The sequence below is a fragment of the Falco naumanni genome, chromosome 1 (assembly GCF_017639655.2).
Source record: "Falco naumanni isolate bFalNau1 chromosome 1, bFalNau1.pat, whole genome shotgun sequence".
NCBI classification, from domain to species: Eukaryota; Metazoa; Chordata; class Aves; order Falconiformes; family Falconidae; genus Falco; species Falco naumanni.
The window spans coordinates 119,217,145-119,236,221 of record NC_054054.1 but is presented as its reverse complement, the minus strand read 5'-3'; the positions used below and the strand labels follow the sequence as shown (position 1 = coordinate 119,236,221).

Sequence of the window (19,077 nt, the reverse complement as noted above, 5' to 3'; positions counted from 1 at the left end):
CTTGGTTCAAGCCCAAACCTGCTCTCTCAAAAGCCACCTGCAACAGACACGTTTAGCTGAGATGTCTGCTGAAAGCAACAAGTCACGGACCTTCTGATCCAGACATGCCAGCTGAGGCTCCAAGTACAGCTTGCAACAAATGCTCCCTGCTTTATTTCAGCAGTGTTACAATGACGTGAAATTGTCAAAGAGAAAAATCACATCGTGTGCAATACCACCCTTTGTAAACAGAAAGATGAAGGCGAAAGGGAAAAACTCACTAATATTACAGCTTGATTTATCATTGTGCTGCTAAACGTGCTCCCTCCCCACCTCCTGCATGGTTCTGCTCGTTGTAGGTGAATCGTTCTTACAGAGCATGGGAAGTTATGGGAGATGGACAAATCCCTGTCCTTACTTGAGGGACCTGTGTGCCTGACTCCCTGCACTGTGTGCAGTTTATTTTAGTGGACATAAACATTATGCCTAAGGTATGTTTAATAGCATACACAAAGGCATTTCAGAGGAGTGACACAGAGTATGGCAACTGCCACTTCAGGGTATACATGCAGCAGCTGACAACGGGCATTGTGGCAAAGCAGAGCCAAGAACGGGCTGTATGGCTGAAGTTAACAAGTGCAAATAAATCCCCTTTTCATGCTGCAGTTGCTGTGTATGTTTGGTTTACACTTCAGTGAACTTCAGAAGGGGATTTATGTAAGTAAAAGGCTATGGCACAGGCCATGACTTTCATAACTGGGACAGCTAAATAGAAGACCATCGTACTGCGCTTAACTCTGTAAGCCTCAAATGTGAAAACAGCCACCTTTATGAGAATGTATAAAGAATTACATGCATATAGCTAAGTCATCTTCTACCTTTGTTTTCCAGTTTCTAAGTGTAGAGTCAAAGGGGTTACACATGTATATACCAGAGCCAACATCTAGCTAGAGAGAAAAGAATCAAGTCTTAACAGTGGGCTTTTAAATATTCTTCACACTTCAGAAGGGGCAAAAAAAAAGGAAAACTTTTTAAAGAAGCCTCTTTTCTCTGATGCCTGCACCCAAATTCCTAAAAAGCACATTGCATCAGTAGCTTCTCAAGTATTTAATACACTTTCAATTTTTCAACTAGGTTTTTTGCATTTTTGTACTGCTGTACTTTGGAATGTATCTGCAGCCAGTGACATAGAGAATAGTCTAAAAATAATTTTAAAATAAGTTCCTCAAACTACCAATGTAACTTATAAAATCATAAAAACTTTCCAGCAGCAGAAGAGGATGCCTCCTTAGAAAGCAAATATTTGAGCCCCTGCCTCAAATATTTGAGAGAACTGTCAACAGAAGCTACTGCATGCATGGTTAGGCTAAGACTAACAAAGCACTGCCCTTCATGATACGGTCCCAAAGCTTTCACACCCGACCAGTATGTTAGTGTAGGTTAAGTTCAAGCGTGGCATCAATTTACTCTAACCAACATTCAGAGATGCAGCACGCTAACCCTTCTGTCAGCTATGTCTTTGCTCATTTCGGTTACACATCAACAAGTGGCAATCAAGGTGACATATAGGAAGTGTCAGAACCTCTTTTGCAGGAGACAGACTCAGCAAATGTTTCTGTATCTAAATTAAGTCACAAGACCTGTGGAAGAACAGAGCTTACTTTCTTTTCCTAGCTTGTGCTAGGCAGTGCCAGCTACAGGAATTAACAGAATCCCATTGAAAAATGCTTCAGCAGCATGGAACCAGTCTGCGCTAATGGTCAGGAGGAAGCTCAGCAGGCTGGAAACATACCAACGACTGACAGGTTGCTGTCACTAGGAACAAGCTGCCAGCCCTTATCTCAACAGAAAACGCTACAAATACACGTTTCCCAGTGGTGTTAGAAGTTAAACCACTGACAGATACCAGCTAGGGGGACAAGAGAAATGGCTCGTCTTATCTCTGTCACTTTAAGTTCCTGAATTAGAAACAGAGAATAAAAAGAGAAGGAGAGAAAACCAAGCAATTCTCTAGAGAATTCAGGTGGTTTTCCGGAGGAGCCACCATGTAGAGGAGAGGCCCCTGGACCAATTTCTACATACTTGCCTGGGCCTCGCAGGCCTGATGTTCTGCTTTGTACTGTTTTGTACCATTGTACGCAGCTGGACTGTTCCTCTACGTGGTATTTAGATATGCCAACTGCTTGCCTGGGCTGGTGGGGTCTGCTGCCTTCTTGCATGCAAGAGATCAGGTTGACCTGAAAGATGCCCAGCAAATCCCAAGCTTACTGCAGCCCTTCAGTTTCTGTTGACTAGAAACATTCCAGTCTCTGGGTCCCTGCTCACGACTCACACAAAACCTTTTGTGTTTTAGGCTTCAATCATTACCTGCATAAAGGGACCTGGAATGCCCTAAGCACTAGTGAGGACGGATCCTCCCTGTTTCAAAAAGCAGAGGGAGATTCAGAAGAGCACAGACTAAGGCGAGACTGCTTCAAACACAGCAACTTCTGTACATGTTGTGAAAGCCTGAGTGAGCCTAGAAAGAATTGCAAGGGAATAATTACGTCAGTCCTGATGATCAAGTGTTAAAATAGTTTCTTTCCCTGAGGAACCTAAAAGAGACAGTGAGGCCAGCCTCTCCAGCAGAAGTGGTTGAAGTTCTACTGATGACTTAATGGAATAGCTTCTATTCTGTAACATCATCCCTCTGGTTTCAAAGTGATTTGGTTGGCTTGTGAAAAACAAGTTTCCTTTTACACAGATGCAATCTTATATACCACACTCTTCTCTTCCTTCCCTCCCGCCAGCACAATCCCTCTGGTCTTCTGTCAGAAAAGCAATAGGGAGTCAGTTTTATTGCAACTAACAGCAGTGCAAGGCTCTGTAATGAGTTTATCCAACTAAATTGTCATGATAAATTTTGGACTGGATGGCAGTCTTGTTCACAGTCTCATTTTAGATATGGCAGTCACCTAATGGAGCGTACAATACAGATCCAGTCACAATCCAGGAAACAAAGCCCTCTTCCCTCCATCACAATCTGCAGCCTTCCCCAGTCAGAGGACAAACTGGACCTTTACAAGCACTGGAACAGGTGTGTGAGTGCATAAAGCCATAGAAAAGAAAAAATGTCCAAGTGACAGCTGAACTAGGTCTTTTTAACTGAGCTCAAGGCATTTGATTAGATTAGCCACACCTTTGCAGTAAAGTAATTTGTTAATCATTTACTGCAGTACAAATAGGCAACCTCCATGCTAGCTTTACAAGTCTCCAGGTGCAGTAAGGGGGTCCCTCACCACAGGTCAAGATCTCTTGGAGAAGGTGCAGAGGGGGCACCAGAAGGAATACCTACTACAAACACAACAGCTTCAGGTATTTATAAAACTGCATACAGCGCTCCTAATTCAGGAGATTAACTGTGTTTAGCAGAAGAGACAGGGACTTTCTAGGGTGTACAGTCTTTGGGTCTGCAGAATTACTGTCTAGGGTGCCTCCTTTTTAAAGGCAAAGGCAGTTATCCAGAACAGCTTTCATGTATTGTATGCCTGCTGGTTAGCAACTGGGCATGGTGGTCTGCCATCATTCCAGAAAACAAAGCATGAAGCGAATATATTTGGCTGCTGAGAAAAAACCAAAAGCTTCAGCAAACTAAGTGTGAGCTTGTGCTTCTAGGCAAACGTGACTTGCTGAGGATGAAACACATTTTACAAGGCTAATCCTCTTCCTTACAGTATTAAGGGCATGGACATAAGGGGCAGCAAGTCAAACAAATTTTCAAAAATAACAAAGATATTTTATTGTATTATGTCCACACAGTCATATTTGTGAGCGTATGAGAAATAATCCATCCTTTCCCTTGAGAAGCAAGGAAGCTTTACTAAAACCACAAGATGCTTGCCAAGAGATGCTGGATGTTCTTTAGAAAGCTGATAGCCAAGTCATTATGCAAAGTATCAGTAAAAAAGCAAGTGCGTAGAACCCACTGAAATCCCAGTTTAAATTATTGCTGGACTTAAATGCTTCATGGGAGAAAAACTTATGCTTCTATTGCAGAGTAACAGAAAGCGTTACTAAAGCAAACTCCATTAATGGCAAACCTCTTTTACATAACTAGACTATTCTAAGCCCTACAGGAGCAACAAGATATACATGAAGATCTTTGCTTATTATTGGTGGGTTTGTTTGTTTTTAGGTGTTCATTTAACCTCCAGCGTGTTCTCAGAGTTGAAGTCCCCAGCTCCCTTTTAGAGATCTTTCCAATGGTATCAAGCAAATTCTCCCAATCAACACTTGTCTTTCATGTACTGGCTGTACAGTTGACAGATGAAGGGTTCATACTGAACACACTGGGAGAGATGCTATATTACATTATTAAAAATATTTATAAACTATGATTAAAATAAATGTCAACTGCCAAAATCTGGTAAAGCCAGAAGCTTTCCTCTTTATATCTCTGTAAATCTCATTGTGAAACTGGCCTCAGCTGTCTTTTTTTTCTTCTGGTTTATGCTCCCATTTCTGTGAAGGGTGACTCTCCCTTTTGGAAGGGGAATGCGTGCAGGCACAGACAGCTTGCGTGCCTATGCTGGTTTTGGGATTGTGGCTCAGAGCACAGAGGGGATACACCAACATCTAATATTGTTCTTGTCTGCCCCCAGCAGGGCGGAAGCCAGCATGTCATCAGTGCGAGAGGCATCCTCAGTTATGGAAGACCTAAAGAGACTGATTGTAATAAGTGACTGGGCTCTTGGAGGGCTAGTGGTGATTGCCACTTTCTGTCTCGTTTTTGTTGCTCTCCTTCTGTTTGCTGCCATCTTTGGTTGCTGCTCATCTCCAGGGCACAGAGCAGTGCATAAACAGCAAAGATGAGATGCAGTAATTGGAGCCTTACAGCTAAGCAAGGATCAGCCCAGCTACAACCCGATTGTGTTGTTCATAGAAAGCTTTCTCATCTTCTCTCCCTGAGTGGTTATTTCTCCACATGCAACTTCCCTGCATCAAGAGCAACGCACCAATGCCAGCAAGTTGTTCTGCAAGCCCACAGCAAACCCAATACGTAAGGCTATCTGTATTCAGGAACTGCATAACTAGCCAAATACCAGTTAACTCACCTCCACCTGATTTTCATCTTTCAAGCAAAACCACCAGTTAGAGGTGGCAAATGGTCAGCCACCACCTAAAGCTGTTAAAGATGTCTTCTGTTGCTACAGTTACATGGGTTTTTTCCATCTTGCAAATGGGCAAGAGGAAACTCTGACCAGCTAAACTTCTATCTAAGCCCACTCTCTAAAAGCAGTTTATACCATTGTTCTCCTGTCATACTTGGACAATAGCCTAAATATACTATGCAAAAACTTGCCTGCCAGTATACAAAGTCTGTCTTTATTTGTTCTTATTTAGAACCTTGCAAGGTCAGAGTTTCAGGTTTGCTTTCACTGTTTGGATAGTGAATAGAACTGTATTAATTCAAAATGTAAAAAAAAACCCCAAAACCAGAACATGATGTTCCTTTACCTAGCATCTTAGTCCCCTGCAGTTATGAGCAGGGAAGCCAGGCAGCAGTGCTGCAATATGTGACTCTGCGGATGCATGTGGCATGTTATGCAGTAGGAAGGATGAACCAAGCTGGGGCAGGGAAAAAGAAGCATGGGATATGTGATTACTAATTAGGTCAGTGATATTCCTTTACAGAAATCTCTCTTTTATACATCCAGTGAAATCTTATTTCTATTGGTATTCATATGAGCAAAGGAGAATGTTTTCTCTCTGTCTTTGCTTAGTTATTGCCTCAGTGTTGCACTGCAAGTCTGGAGAAGGTCCTCACTTCAGAGAGCACTCAGGCTCTTTACAGCAAGATGGCTAACGTGGAGCCTAACTCATGCCCTCACTGGGACACCAGCCTGGAATGTCCTGTGACTGCTTCTGGCTTGTGCAAGGTTAGTTCAGTGATCCCAGTCTGGTTTGTATGGCATTAGTGAAAATTCCAAGAAATTACTGTCATGACTAACTCTACTGATAATCACCTTAAGAATCAAGAAGAAATAAATACCAAGACAAGGTTTTCTGAGGTTAGCATCTAACCAGATAGATACAGCTGCCTCTCAGATTGTACAAAACCCAGACACAAACAGCCATCTGGCCACTCTTGCTGTAAGCTGGTAATGTACCAGAAGAAGCAGAGCTCCTTAGTCAAGTGCATCAAACTGTTGTAGTAAGAAGCCTCCTAGTAGCTACTTCCCAGATTCACCTTGACTTTGGGCAAAAAAAAGTGCTCCTTCAAGTGCTCCAGCACTCAGTGTTGTGCCATACTTCAGTACAAGCAAGACTTTCCCAGAGCAACCCCATAAAACCAGGATTTGTTTACCAAACATGACTACAAGAGAGAACATGCTCACCAAGGGCTTCAGAAAAGAAGCACATTACATTTGCACTGAAAAGGTTGTCCTAGACAGAGGTGTGAAAAATGAAACAAGATGCAGACTTGAAAGCAAGACACATGTTGACCATTTTCAGTTAGTGAACATGTACTACTCTCTTACTGGCGCAAAATTATGGCTTTGATGTCTTATCCAGCATAGAATAGCAATTAGTAAGCTGTAATTGTACAAGTCATGAACTAAACCTGAACAATGCACATTGTGGTTGCTAGTCTGCATTTAGATTGGACACATCCATAATTTGGGCATGTGTCTGAAACATTCTAAGCACCATCAGGTCCTTCTAAGGTCAACAAGAATCATCAATATCTAGTACTTTGTAGAGTGGAGCCCCTGAGATTTAGAGAAACATTGAAACTAAATGCTCCCATCCCATGCCGATTAGGCTGTCTCCTGAGAAGAGGGATTACGTAGTGAAGAGGCAGGAGGCAAAACAAAAGCAAATGCAACTAAAGCAACCCATCATCAAAGATAGAACATAGTAAAACTCATATCCACAGGAGTTGTAGTTTAAAATCACTGTGTCACTTGGTCAGGTTCCAAGACCAACATCTCAGTTAACTCAGAGGTAGGAGTGAGTGAGAGATGTCTTTGGGACACCTTCCTCAGTCCAGACATCAAAGTATCACGCAACCCATTCAGTATTTTCTCTTTCCTGAACATCCAAAATCTCAGCCATAACAGTGTCTTGGACAGGGCATGGTTTCCCCAACATTAAACAGTGTTTGAAAGAAATGCACTCACCCCAGCTCCTCGCAGAAGTTCACAATGGCATCAAAAGCTGTCATCACAGATTTGTCAGATTCTTTTAAGGTGCCTTTTTTTTCCTGAAAGTAGACGGGGACAAGAATTATAGTCTTCAATTTAAATATAAGCAGATAGAGTAACTCTAGCAATGACCAAATTCAACCCTTCTGATCAATATGGCAAACAGGCACAGACAGCACCCTGTCTCTGCTCCAGACTTCAGCTCACCCATGACCCTCTAACAGGGCTGGAGCTGGCAGCCCTTTCCCTTCCTGCTTCATCCTCTTCTGCTGTGCCTTGAAACAGGGCTATGGACAGCTCTAGACCCAGAAAAACTCATGTCATCTTTGCATATTCAGAGGTTACTGCAGGTAAATCAGATCAGAGCAAAGGCAGCACATCTAGGCACGTGGATACTATTCTGCAGATCTTACCTGGATGTTAGAGAGCTCCTTCTTAATCAGGAAGCTGACTTGATCCCGGTCATTCCTGGAGTAATAGAGGCGGCAGCGGGATGGCTTCCCATCTCTCCCAGCTCTGCCGGACTCTTGGTAATACCCAGCCATTGACTTAGCAATATTCCAATGGGCAACAAATCTGCATGGGGTAAGACAACAGGAAACATAGAGCTCCGGGTTTCTCAGATCACTGCATACACAATTGTGTTGACTGTGAACACCAACAACAGTAAAAAATAGGGCAGCAAAAGCATAAAAGACAGAGGATTTAGCAGAGCAAAGAATTTTGCACAGAGATTTAAGTCCTTTTAAGACACGAGATGCAAGGAAAGCAGCAGAGTGGTAAGAAAATAAATGCACCTGAACAACATGTGAGGAGTATATCACTCTGAATGGATGGAAAAAAATGGGCACATGAATATCCTAAATGTGCATACAGCTGTGCAGCTATGAAGACTGAGAATAAGACATTCATTCAAGGAGTTTGGAAGATTTTACTATAAAATACAGCATTAATAAAAAAAGTCCTATTTATTTTGTGGAACACAATTTGAACATTACAGAACACATTATGAAAGACACTATTTTAAAAAGACACTTCTTTGCCAACAAAGTCTGCGTAGGAAATTCTGTCTCACCAAGCTCGCTTGTAGATGAGGGCACCCTTCCTAGCCAGCAAATATGACTATAGAATCATTATTAAGCTTTATGTAATCTCTGAAGGAAGGTTTTCAACACTCCAATGCTAGACCACTTTAAACCTGCTTGTACCTGACTATTCAGCAGTTCAGCTGATAGCTGTGTTGAGAGGATTTTACAGTACAGTAACACTGCCAATATTTTACATACCAGTCTGCCTCAAAACCAGCATGTCTGAGAGGCATATGATGCATATGGGTGTGGAAAAAGATTAAATAACAAAAGCAGGCAACCATTTTTCTTTACACACAAACACTCCAAGAACAGGCCAGGCAGGAAGCATCTACACATTTAATTACCACCAGGAAGTCTACTGAATGAATTGATAAATATTCTCAAGCAAAACTGAATTAACAGTGGAGAGGAGCAGATTCCATCAGAAAGAGAGACAAAGCCTCTGTTTTTCCTCCTATCCAGAAAAGTCACCTCTAAAAGTTGTCAGGCCTGATCTTACTTGATAACATATGCATAAATACTTGGAATTCTGCTGCATAGAGCAAAGGCTAAGCAGCAGTACCTTGTTGCCTTGGCTTGGATATAATGTCCTTTTAAACTATTTAAAAACATACTGTAAAGAGGAATTTTAACTCCACTGGAAACTAACCAGATTACAAGCATGTTTCAGCTATATTTCACTTTCAGTCAGCCCAATGCATTTCAGTTAATCTTTGCCTTTTTGAATGACCACTGTACTGCACAGGGCAGAGTGGCTTAATTAATTCATGCTACTATCCTAGCAGACTCCTCAGTTCTCTGTTGGGTAGCATGCATCAAGCAGTAAAATAGGCTGTCTCTGCTATGAGGTCCTGTTATGTGGCAGCACAGTGACACAGACAGAAGCATGGCACAGCTGTGAACTCATGGTTGTCTCAGTGATGCCCTGCCCCCCTCCCACAGTGTTCACAGCAATTGCTTTATGCAGATTTTAGAGTGAAGATCAGGTCTGTGTGGGGTGCTGTGTGAGCTGTACCTGAGTTACCCCTCTACTAAGTGATCACAGTTCACAATACTAACTCAGCACAGCTATACTGCTATGCAAGAATTCTAACAACACAGAGCAATTATGGTGACAGAAGTCCCAGAGGAACAGCAACTGAAACCGTCTGGAAAGTTTCAGTCCTTGGACTATAGCTGTATTTTTTTTATATGGTTATTGCCATTCGTGAACTGCTCTTTTTTTTCCCCATTGCATTGCAAAAGGAGATCTCTAAAAAAAGCTGGCTCTGACTATTTTAGTCAAGGGTATATGAATAATTTTAGGTGCAGATTTTCTTCCCACCAGTTTTTAACAGCAACTATTACACTAAGAGAAGTGAAAGGGACAGCTGTGATTGCATTGAGATGGCTCTTTTTGAAACCCTAGAGGGTGTGGCAAAACCCAAGCATTCCTCCCATTTTCTTGGTTTTGAAGAAGACTGGCAAAGCGGAGCTCTGGTGCCTCATTTTTAATTTCTTTACAAAATCCTTCCAGGTTTGTTTTTGCTGCTTCTAAGCTAAAAAACCTCCAGCTCTGTTTTTGTGGGTTTTACCAAGTGTTCATCAGGCATCTGAATCAGATGTATCAGGTGACAGAGAGACTGAGGCTTTCCCTTCCCACTGCTCAGGTTTCAGTCTCCGGTGTCGCAAAACACTCACACACACCTGACATTTGCTTTGTCTACTCCCATTCCAAAACTGATGGTTGCAACAATAACAGGAATCTTCTCCTCCATCCATTCATTCTGGACTGAAGTCCTGTCAGCTGCCTTGAGTCCTGGGAAGGGAAAAAGAAGGAAGGAAACAACAAGAAAAAAATTAAAAAGGAAAAAGAAAAGAAAAAAAGTAACACGAGGATTTTCTTCCTCCTCCATTCCCCCACTTTGAGCCAACCCCCTCACTAAAAGTGACTGGTGTACACACTCCTCTTTGCCCATGTTTAAACTGGCTTGCGATCAAGCAGAAGTCAGCAGCTGCTGTTTCTATTCCAAAGAGAAAAATTCAGTTCCCTCCTGGGATAAAAGCAGTTATATTTAGGCCGTACAAGATCCAACAAAACCAACAGTTCTGGAGCAAAGGGAATACCATTCCATTGAAGGCTCTGCGCTTACCTCACAGACCTGACATGTGAGCATCAGAGACACTGCAGACCATGCCTACAAAGCTGTTTTTCTAGGTAGCCCCAACCCAGGCCTTAAAGGTGGTACAGTTCAGTTCTACCAGCTACTGAGAGATGCAGATGGAACTTCCAGTACCTGCGTGATATGCCTTGGCTTTCACTCCTCGGTAGCTCAATTCAATAGCCAACTGGTCACACACATCCCTCATCCTGCAGTACACAATGCCACAGCCAGAGTACACCTGGGCAGACAGGAGAGAAAGTCCATGATGCTGTCTGAAGCCAGACAACAAAGCTGCAGTCATTAGCATGGTGGGGACAGGAGGGATGCCTAAAGATCATGTCTTCTACAAGCCAGTTCCCTGACAATTGAAAGATACGTCCTACAAGGCCCAACATCCACCAACTACAGTCCCCCAGTCCTCTCCCAGTGAACACAAGGCAAGACGCAGTCTCCCTCTGCCATACAAATAAACTCAGGTGCACAGGCTGTAACTGAGTTCCTGAGAGTTATGTTGGGAATTAGTGTTAGAGCAGGAAAGTCAACACAACACTTCCAAATGCTTCTGTTCATCCTCACCATGCTAGAGGAACAGAACACAATCCATCCAATGATAACCTGGCACATGACAAACCAAGACAGAAGTGCTAGTCACATGTTCCTCCTAATCAATTTTCTTTTAGACCAACCCCTTCCTGAGGGCACCTCTGAAAGGAATGCAGCCTTCACATTCTACCCATTTTAAAGGAACTAAAAAACATATGTGAGCACTTTTAGAGGAACTAGAAAATATACAAGCTTTCCTTCCAGAGACTTCCTCTTTCCCTGCCACAGACTGGTCGGGGCCATACCAACCACTGGGAGGTCAGTGACCATTAAGGTAGCCTTTGTTCCGTTTAGCTTTCTTCCTTAAATGTAAAACCTACCCCAGTGGTGTCCTTCACTTCAAGCGCCTTCAGACAGAAATCCTTCAAGTTGGTGTATGGATCAGTCAAGAGCTCTTTGAACTGCACATCATAGAACAAGTTAGATCTGAAGCAAGGAGTCTTAAATGTAGAAAGCGGCTGCTTTAGCTTGAGCGCTGCCACAATGTCCTCCTGGACCTCCTTGGTGGCAGTGGCAGTCAAAGCAACGCAGGGCGTATTGGGTATGCGAGTGCGCAAGGTGCCCAGCCGTAGGTAGTCAGGTCGGAAATCGTGTCCCCACTGGGAAACACAGTGCGCTTCATCGATTATCAGGTAGGACAAGAGGTTTCGGGACAGCAGAGAGTTCAGCGTAGGTTGGAAGGAAGAGGCGGCTGCCATCTCTGGGGTGATGTACAGGAGCTTTACTTGGGGCTTCTCACTTGCTAAGTCAGCCAGGATGGTCTTCTTTTCCTGGGCAGAAAGCTTGGAGTTCAGAGAGCAGGCTTTGATTTTCAGAGCCAGCAAGTGATCCACTTGATCCTAGAGTAAACACAAAATTAAATGAAAAGGAAATGGAAGTAAAAGAAAGTCACCACCACCAAGAAAGACTACTAGGGAGATCCAGGTGAGGCCCCAACTTGCACCTCCAGGACTGAGTCTCAGCACAACATATACCTACAGTCTGGGTATTTACATCTTCAACTCTAGATGTTGTTATTTTCGACTGTGAGCATATCTGTCCAGCTCTTGCACCCAACTGCATTTTTGTGCATCCATTCACTTTAGGACAGTCTTTTTGCTGCTAGGGAACACCAGCAGGGATCTGTGCAAAATAACTTTTTGTAGCCACAGTGACCTGAAACAACCCACCAATGCATCTCAGTATTTATGCTATCATGTTGTCACAGATGGAAAATGAATACTACCACCCAACAGCAGCAAAGTGCATTTCATTCCAAAATAATTAAAGGATGTTATAAACACAGCTGAGATAGGATGAAATACAAGGGTCATGCAAATCACCACCGCAAAAGAACCAAGTCTGGATGAGAATGATGCCATGAAAACCAAGAAGAAAACACAGCATCATATCCAGATGAACACTGGACGAACCAATTCACCTCCCTATGCCTACACGCAACTGTTCACTTGCACTTGACTAGCATATAACTTTTCGGAAGATATGGAATAGTTCTGAGAAAAAGATGTTATTATTTCACTCAATATCTGGTTCCAATGATTGATTTAATACCCACTGTTTTCATTCACGAAGTCAACTCTCAACCTTCCCTACAATAAACTACACAGACCAAGTTCTTCAAGTTCAGCTACAATGAAACACACCACGATCGTTTCAGGCATAGCCACCCCGTCTCAGGGCTTGATGAGAAGACCTCTGAAGGTTCACTCCAGCTCTGTTTCCTAGGACTCACTGAGCCCATTCTCAACCTATTTGTAACTCTGACACATTCTGCTTCATCTCCAAATCTTACTGATGGTAATTCTTTGTAACTTCCATTTCACTGATAAAACATTGTCTGTGCTGGAGTTTAATCAGAAATCCTCACACTTGGAAAATAATCACTATTCAGAACACCTTCCTGAGATGTATTACCATGCCTGCTCTTAACTGTTAACACATATTACATTGAGACTGTAAAGGAGTTAAAAATCCACAAAACCCAAAACAGCAGTCTACAACACCAGATACCATGCAGTGCTAATCAAATGCTTTACAGAAGTCTAAGCAATGCTACAGCTGCTCTTACAGGGAAGTGTTTCTCCTAACAGGCGATGAAACATTAGGAAAGGCAAAGTACAGAAAAAAAGTCTCACAGATGAAAGCTCAGGGAGCAGGTCTGCTAAACCAGCTTCTTCCCATGACAGAAAGACTGACTGCAACAAAAAGACATTCTGATGCAGAACAAATTATGCCTTTGAAGGCAACTTCATCACTCCGGCAGTTATTACTTTATAGGTAAAATGGCAGGTTTATTCTGGGGAAAGATCCAGTATGTTCTATTTAAGGTACTCTGTTGCCTCTGTATAGCACGCTGGAGGTAAGAGACAACTACAGTACCTGGAGAAAGGCTCAGTTATAAAAACCACAAGGTTAATTGTTAAAGAAGGAAAACAGCCTTTTAGAGAACTGCATAGCATCCTACCAGACTTACTCTGCTCTGCAGCTAATTGCAGTCTCTTCACTTATCACCAGGGTAAGAAAAACACGTGGAGACATCAAGAGAATCCAGAGGCAGGCCAACAGCAGAGACTCGTGGACAGAAAAACAAGAGGCAGCTGTGTCTCCAGAGTCTCCCAACCCCCTTCACTGACTGCTTTTCCACAGCCAACAGGAGACAGTTACCTGAATCAGTGCAATCAGAGGTGAAATGACAATGGTGATGCCCACTGCCAGAACTGCAGGAAGCTGGTAGCACAGGGATTTCCCTGCCCCTGTGGGCATGCATACAAAGACATCCTTCTCCCCTGCAAAGACAACAGAAGAAAGCTCAAAGCTACTGAATGGTGGTGAGTTCCCAGGGCTCTGACTGGAGGGGTGGGCAGAAAGGCTTGTAATTTGTGAGAAACAGCGTGTATGTGCGTGCACTGTGTGGCATACCAAAGACACTTCATTTTTAGCTTCTGAAAGCATACCAATACTTTGCATACCTGCAATGGATTCCTTCAAAGAGTCTCTGATTGCTTTGTAAACATTGAGAAACAGCCTTACAAAAGTACCAGAAGATACACAGAAACCAAGATAAAGAGAAGTTATTCACACTAATTTTTGTCCAGATGAGCTGCTTCCACTCATTTTACAGACACCCAGTTACCAAATTACCAGCCCCATGACAGATCTTTACCACATCCTTTTAAAGCTTATCCCAGAAAGGTACCTCATAAGAAATAAGGGCTGGAAATCAAAACCACATAGATACTATCATGCAGTTAGTAACTGTCACTGCACTAAACGGTATCCACTTCAAGTCACGGAGATGCCAGTGCACGCAATGCTAACAGGTGGAGACACCCTGCTGACAGAGCACTGCTTTTGGCCGGTCCATTGTTAATAGCTGCTGGCGAGATATAAAAATTAATTATATCACGAGTGCCGAGTTTGACACTGTTCTGATTCACATTGTGAGACCTGCCAGGGCAGTGACAGTTGGGAGCTTGTAGGTGTGAGCTGCCTGTGCAACCAACAGCGGTATGGTGGTGGATATAACACCAGCAAAATCTTGTTTCTGATAATGGTCGCATGATTTGCAGAACGGACACAAACTACCCTAGGAAATCAAGCCTTCTACTGGTATCATCTTTAGCACAAGGACAGGTTTACTCTGAAAATGTATAAATGTAACCAGTTTTGCCCTCATCTGACCATAAACGTGCCTGCAGATGCCTCCAAAGGAGATAACGGCAACACTGCACTTTAGCATTTCCTATTTCCTGGTCGATGCAATAGCAGCGTTACAGAACCAGTGCAAGGCACGGGCAGGGCAAAGCCGTGCTCAGAGAGCTTGTGTGCAGCACGTGCTCGTGCTCCTGTGCCACTGAACCGATCTCAAGAGCAGCACCACGCGGTCCTGCCTAGTCCAGGTGATACAACTCCTCAAAAAAGGCGCGATACCAACTCCTGCAGCATCACCCCTGCAGGAAGATGGAAAACCAGATGCGCTTCCCATCTGTCCGATGCTGAGTCTCACCTCTCGCCACAGTCATGGTCGCGCTTTCCTGCAGGGAAGTCTTGAAGGACTCAAACCCGAAGACCTTTCGCAGTGCTTTCCGGACCCTGCCCTCCAGGCCCGGGGGACCCTCGCCGCTCATCGTAGAGAAGCTACGAAAGGTGACAGGAACCACCGCTAAACCCGAACGCCGCCACCCGCCTCCGGCCGCGGCCTCCCCGCCTGGTCGCTGCCTTCGCGACCTCGCCCACGGCTGCCCTGCCACGCGCCCCCTTCCTTGGGGCCTCCCCCAGGGGCGCCCCCCAGGCCCCTCACGGGAAGGGGGCCCAATATTATTTATTCTGGGACAACCCCACGCCCTAAGGCCTCCCCATGGGGCACGGGCGCGGCCTGTGGGCTGGGGTCGCGCTGCGCCCCGACCGGCCCAGCCGCCGCGGCGGGGGGAGTTGTATCCTTCCGCGCCTCAGCGCCGTCGCGCCACAGCCGTACCCCTCCGCCCGCGGCCCCCACCCTCTCGCACTTGGTCAGGGCCCGGCAGGTGCTGTCGCGGCGCCGCGCGATGACGTCGGAAGCAATCTTAAAGGGGCAGCCGCCGCTCTCAGCGGTCCGGGCGCCTTTTATCCCTCCTCCATAGGAATCCCGCTCCGCCTCGCTGAGCGGTTTCTCCCTTCGCGCCGTGAGCGGCCGCCGGAGCCCTCCCGCCGCAGCGCGAGCCGCCCGAGGCGGAAGAGGGGCGCCGTTGCCATGGCGACTGCGCGGGGCGCGCCATCTCCGCGCGCCGGAAGGCGCTGTGGCGGCGGCGGAAGATGGCGGCGGCGAAGCGCAGCGTTCTCTCCTCGCTGGCAGTTTACGCCGAGGATTCAGACCCGGAGTCGGACAGCGAAGCTGGGACGGCGGGAAGCGATGGGGGAGCGGCCGCGGGTGAGGGCGGGGGTGGTGGCGGGCGGCGCAGGGGAGCCCCCGGCCCGGCCAGCCCCCGGCCCGGCCCGCCGCCCTCCCCTCCGCCAGGGGTAGGCCCGGCTCATTGCCATCTCCCCTTTCCTCATGGTTTTCCTTTTCCCTTCCTCCTTAGGAGAGAAAGGAGGCCTGGTCTCCGTTGGGTACGGAGATGACGACTTCACCCGCCTGGATGGAGACGAGGAGGGCTATGAAGAGGAGGACGATGAGAACAGCAGGCAGTCAGTAAGTACCTTTCTGCTCCAGGAGCTTGCCCTGAGCCCTTCCGCGTGTCGCAGGGGGTTTTCTCTCTCCAAAGAACGCTCCCAAGTGGCAACCCATGGTGGAACCCAGAGTATCTGACTCCTGGTGTGGGTTTCAGCACTTTCTAAATGCTTCTGTGCACTTTGTTTTTGATTCAAAAGCGTTTGCCTTGAAACCCGTCAGCAGCCTGGCACAGCTCGTGTTGCTTGTTGCTAACTGTGTTGATGCCGTTTGACACTTTTTACGGGGAAAAAGGCCATCGCAAGTCAACACCACACCAAATGAAAATTATTCTTTAAGCATAGCTGACATGAGATATGAGAACCTTGTAAGAGGAACACACTGTCGCATGGTCAGCCGGAGGATTAAAAAGAATAAAGTTCTGCGATGTCTTAAATTATTCTTTTGTGTATAACTCAACCCACCCACAACATCAGGTTATCTTGATGTAACAGTGTCCTGTCTAGACGTGAGTGGCTTTTGCTTGTCATAGGTGCATGGCCTGTGCATAACCACCTAAATACTGAGATAACTGATGCTTTGTGAGACAGGGCATGTAGCTCACTACCTGTGGGTGCAGCTGTAACACACAAAAGGGTGTATAATTCTGTCATGTGTCTGTAGGAGCCAAACAATAACCTGGGGTGGGGTGTCTTGTCTCCTTTTTACCTCCTCAACTTTTTGCTTACCACCATATTAAGAATGTCTTACCTTGTCCGTGTTCTAGTCTTTTCCTCTACCACGTAACCAAAAAAACAGGGCTGTGTTACTATAACCTTTCCTCACTGAAATCTACTTTGTATGCGTGAGATCAGTCTCTTATGAGACACTCGCTGTGTCTGCCATCTGTTTTCGCAAGTAGCAGACAAGAGATTGGTCGCTCTTGTTCTTGCTTTTGGTTTTGTCCCGTTGCTATACTGGAAAAAGTGCAAGCAGTAGCATTCAGGGTCTGCCCCTGGCATCTTGCTTAGCAAAGTAGTGAAGCTTCTTTACAGCTTTAGTGATTCTTCTTTTTATATCCAAAACTTCTAGACCCTCCTTCAGTGAGATCTCTTTAGTTCAAAGGAAGTGGTAGGTGTGATACAGATGCTTGTCAAGATCAGCTGTGTTTAGTTAGCATTGGCAAATGGGCAAGTAAATGGAGTAACCTTTATTGTGTGCACAATTTTCAGTGCAGGTTGCAGCTGTTCGTCATCTGGGAGGTACAGGTTGCTGTTCAAGTAATGGCAATCGAGTCACTCTGATGTCAGCCAGCAGATCCTGCATATATTTGTGGTTATAGTATGGATGTACACAGGTTACACAGGGTACCTTCTCTCCAGTCTTGTTGAAGGAGAGCAATGCTTGAGTTTTTTTGCATTAAGTATTCTTTGATCAGAATCGAGAGCTTCCTTGATACTGCTTGTGCTAGTAGCTTATACTGGTTATGAGTTGTTTTTAGAATGCAGTGTGAGTTGGACTCTACTTGTCCTGGGTTTTTATCTAAACAACTCTGTGCTTATATTATCTACCTTAACAGTGACTGAAAAGTCTCTGTTTTGTGGTGTTTTGTTTTTTTTCCAAAGGCGGTTCTCAATAATGCTTCTTTGTTTGTTGATGATGTTTCAATGATATCCCCTGCTAGTTTAGAAGGTCTGGGGAGCTGTTTCAGTTACCTGTCTATAACATGGATGATTTGACCCATTGTTGCTTTGTTGAAAATTAATTATCTTTATAATGTAGGTGGGACTGTGGAGGGGAGAGGAATCTCATTTGTGATAAATGCCAAGTTTCTTGGTACTATGGTTCTTTCCTAGTTAAAAACTTACTGTTACTAAACTTTGACAGTAAAGACTGAATTATTGGCATATGTACACCTTTCAGAAAGGTAAGCTGGAGGGTAGCTGAAGTGAAGGAATCTGATGTCTCACTTCTTCAGGATAGGCATATTAATTCAGGCAACTTAAACTTACTGACATTATTGTGTGGTCAATCTCTAGCTTGCCTTGCCAGATCTTGCTCCTGTGCTAATACTCTGAGGTGGGCATTTTGTTGTAAACTCTTCCTTTCAGTTGCATGTAATCATCTCACTTTTTTGTTTTCCCTTTTGAAGCTGAAACACCAAGTTCTTATTTTGGGGCCAAAGTTGAAATTTGTGGCAAAGTTTGGAGGAAAAAAAAATTCTGCTGAGTTGTGTGAGCATGAAAAACATTTTCTGCTCCTCAGACTTGTTTTGAACTCAGAGTATGTGTCTATGTCTAGAAACATAGGTAACTGTGAGACCCCCAGTGAAGTAGCTCTTAGGGCAGTGGAACAGTGGTTTACCTACCAGTTGGGACCAAAGCTGGGGCTTACTTCTCACGTAATGGCAAATTTTGCCAAAGGCTGAGCTGAGTGTTTTAAGCTCTCACAGGGCTTAAAATTTGCCCAGTGCTTTGGTTTCTTTCTGAGTCAAAACCACATTTCTGCGTAAAACATGAATGGAGTCTATTACTTAAAACAGTGACGTTTGTCAGTGGTTCCCTTCTGTGCAAGTTCACATCATCTACCAACGAGGCTACGAGAGCACTACACAAATGAGAAAGATGCGGTGTCTGCTGGCATCACCGGATCCTTGGAACTTGGTGCTAGGCCAGACCCTCACCAAGCCTGCATGTTTGGTTGGATGGCAGGCCAGCTGTCTGTCCTGTGTGTGCTGCTGATTTATGCTTGGGAGTGTAATAGGTCTTGCAAATGCTGCTTTTTCTGTGAGTACTGCTAAATGGGAGTAAGTGCAAAAAGCCCGTTGCCAGCTGGAAGAGACAATTATCAAACGACAAATGCTTTTTTTACCCCAGATCTGTTGCTTCGTGTTGTCTAGTTCTGAGCATTCAGGAGCTGCATGAGTTTTACAGGGGACTTCTGCTACT

At 44.8% G+C, this 19,077-nt stretch overlaps 2 protein-coding genes across 7 annotated transcripts in view; one reads left to right on the top strand and one right to left on the bottom strand.

The window, feature by feature from the left end:
• Positions 1–15,704, bottom strand: part of RECQL5 (RecQ like helicase 5) — a 39,758-nt gene extending 24,054 nt beyond the window's left edge. Inside the window, exons 1-8 of one of the 5 annotated variants that reach the window (XM_040581495.1) lie at positions 15,479–15,704; positions 15,011–15,141; positions 13,669–13,790; positions 11,325–11,843; positions 10,534–10,639; positions 9,944–10,055; positions 7,580–7,742; positions 7,143–7,225 (exon numbers count right to left, since the gene is read on the bottom strand). In XM_040581495.1, coding sequence (XP_040437429.1) covers positions 7,143–7,225; positions 7,580–7,742; positions 9,944–10,055; positions 10,534–10,639; positions 11,325–11,843; positions 13,669–13,790; positions 15,011–15,131 — 1,226 coding nt within the window. In that variant the 5' untranslated portion in view covers positions 15,132–15,141; positions 15,479–15,704. The other 4 variants (XM_040581488.1, XM_040581512.1, XM_040581504.1 and 1 more) reach the window with 4 other exon arrangements.
• A 54-nt stretch (positions 15,705–15,758) lies between these two features.
• Positions 15,759–19,077, top strand: part of LOC121082179 (SAP30 binding protein) — a 31,535-nt gene continuing 28,216 nt past the window's right edge. For both annotated transcript variants that reach the window (XM_040581541.1, XM_040581533.1), the window contains exons 1-2: positions 15,759–15,910; positions 16,062–16,171. In XM_040581541.1, coding sequence (XP_040437475.1) covers positions 15,796–15,910; positions 16,062–16,171 — 225 coding nt within the window. In that variant the 5' untranslated portion in view covers positions 15,759–15,795. The remainder of the gene's footprint in view (positions 15,911–16,061; positions 16,172–19,077) is intronic.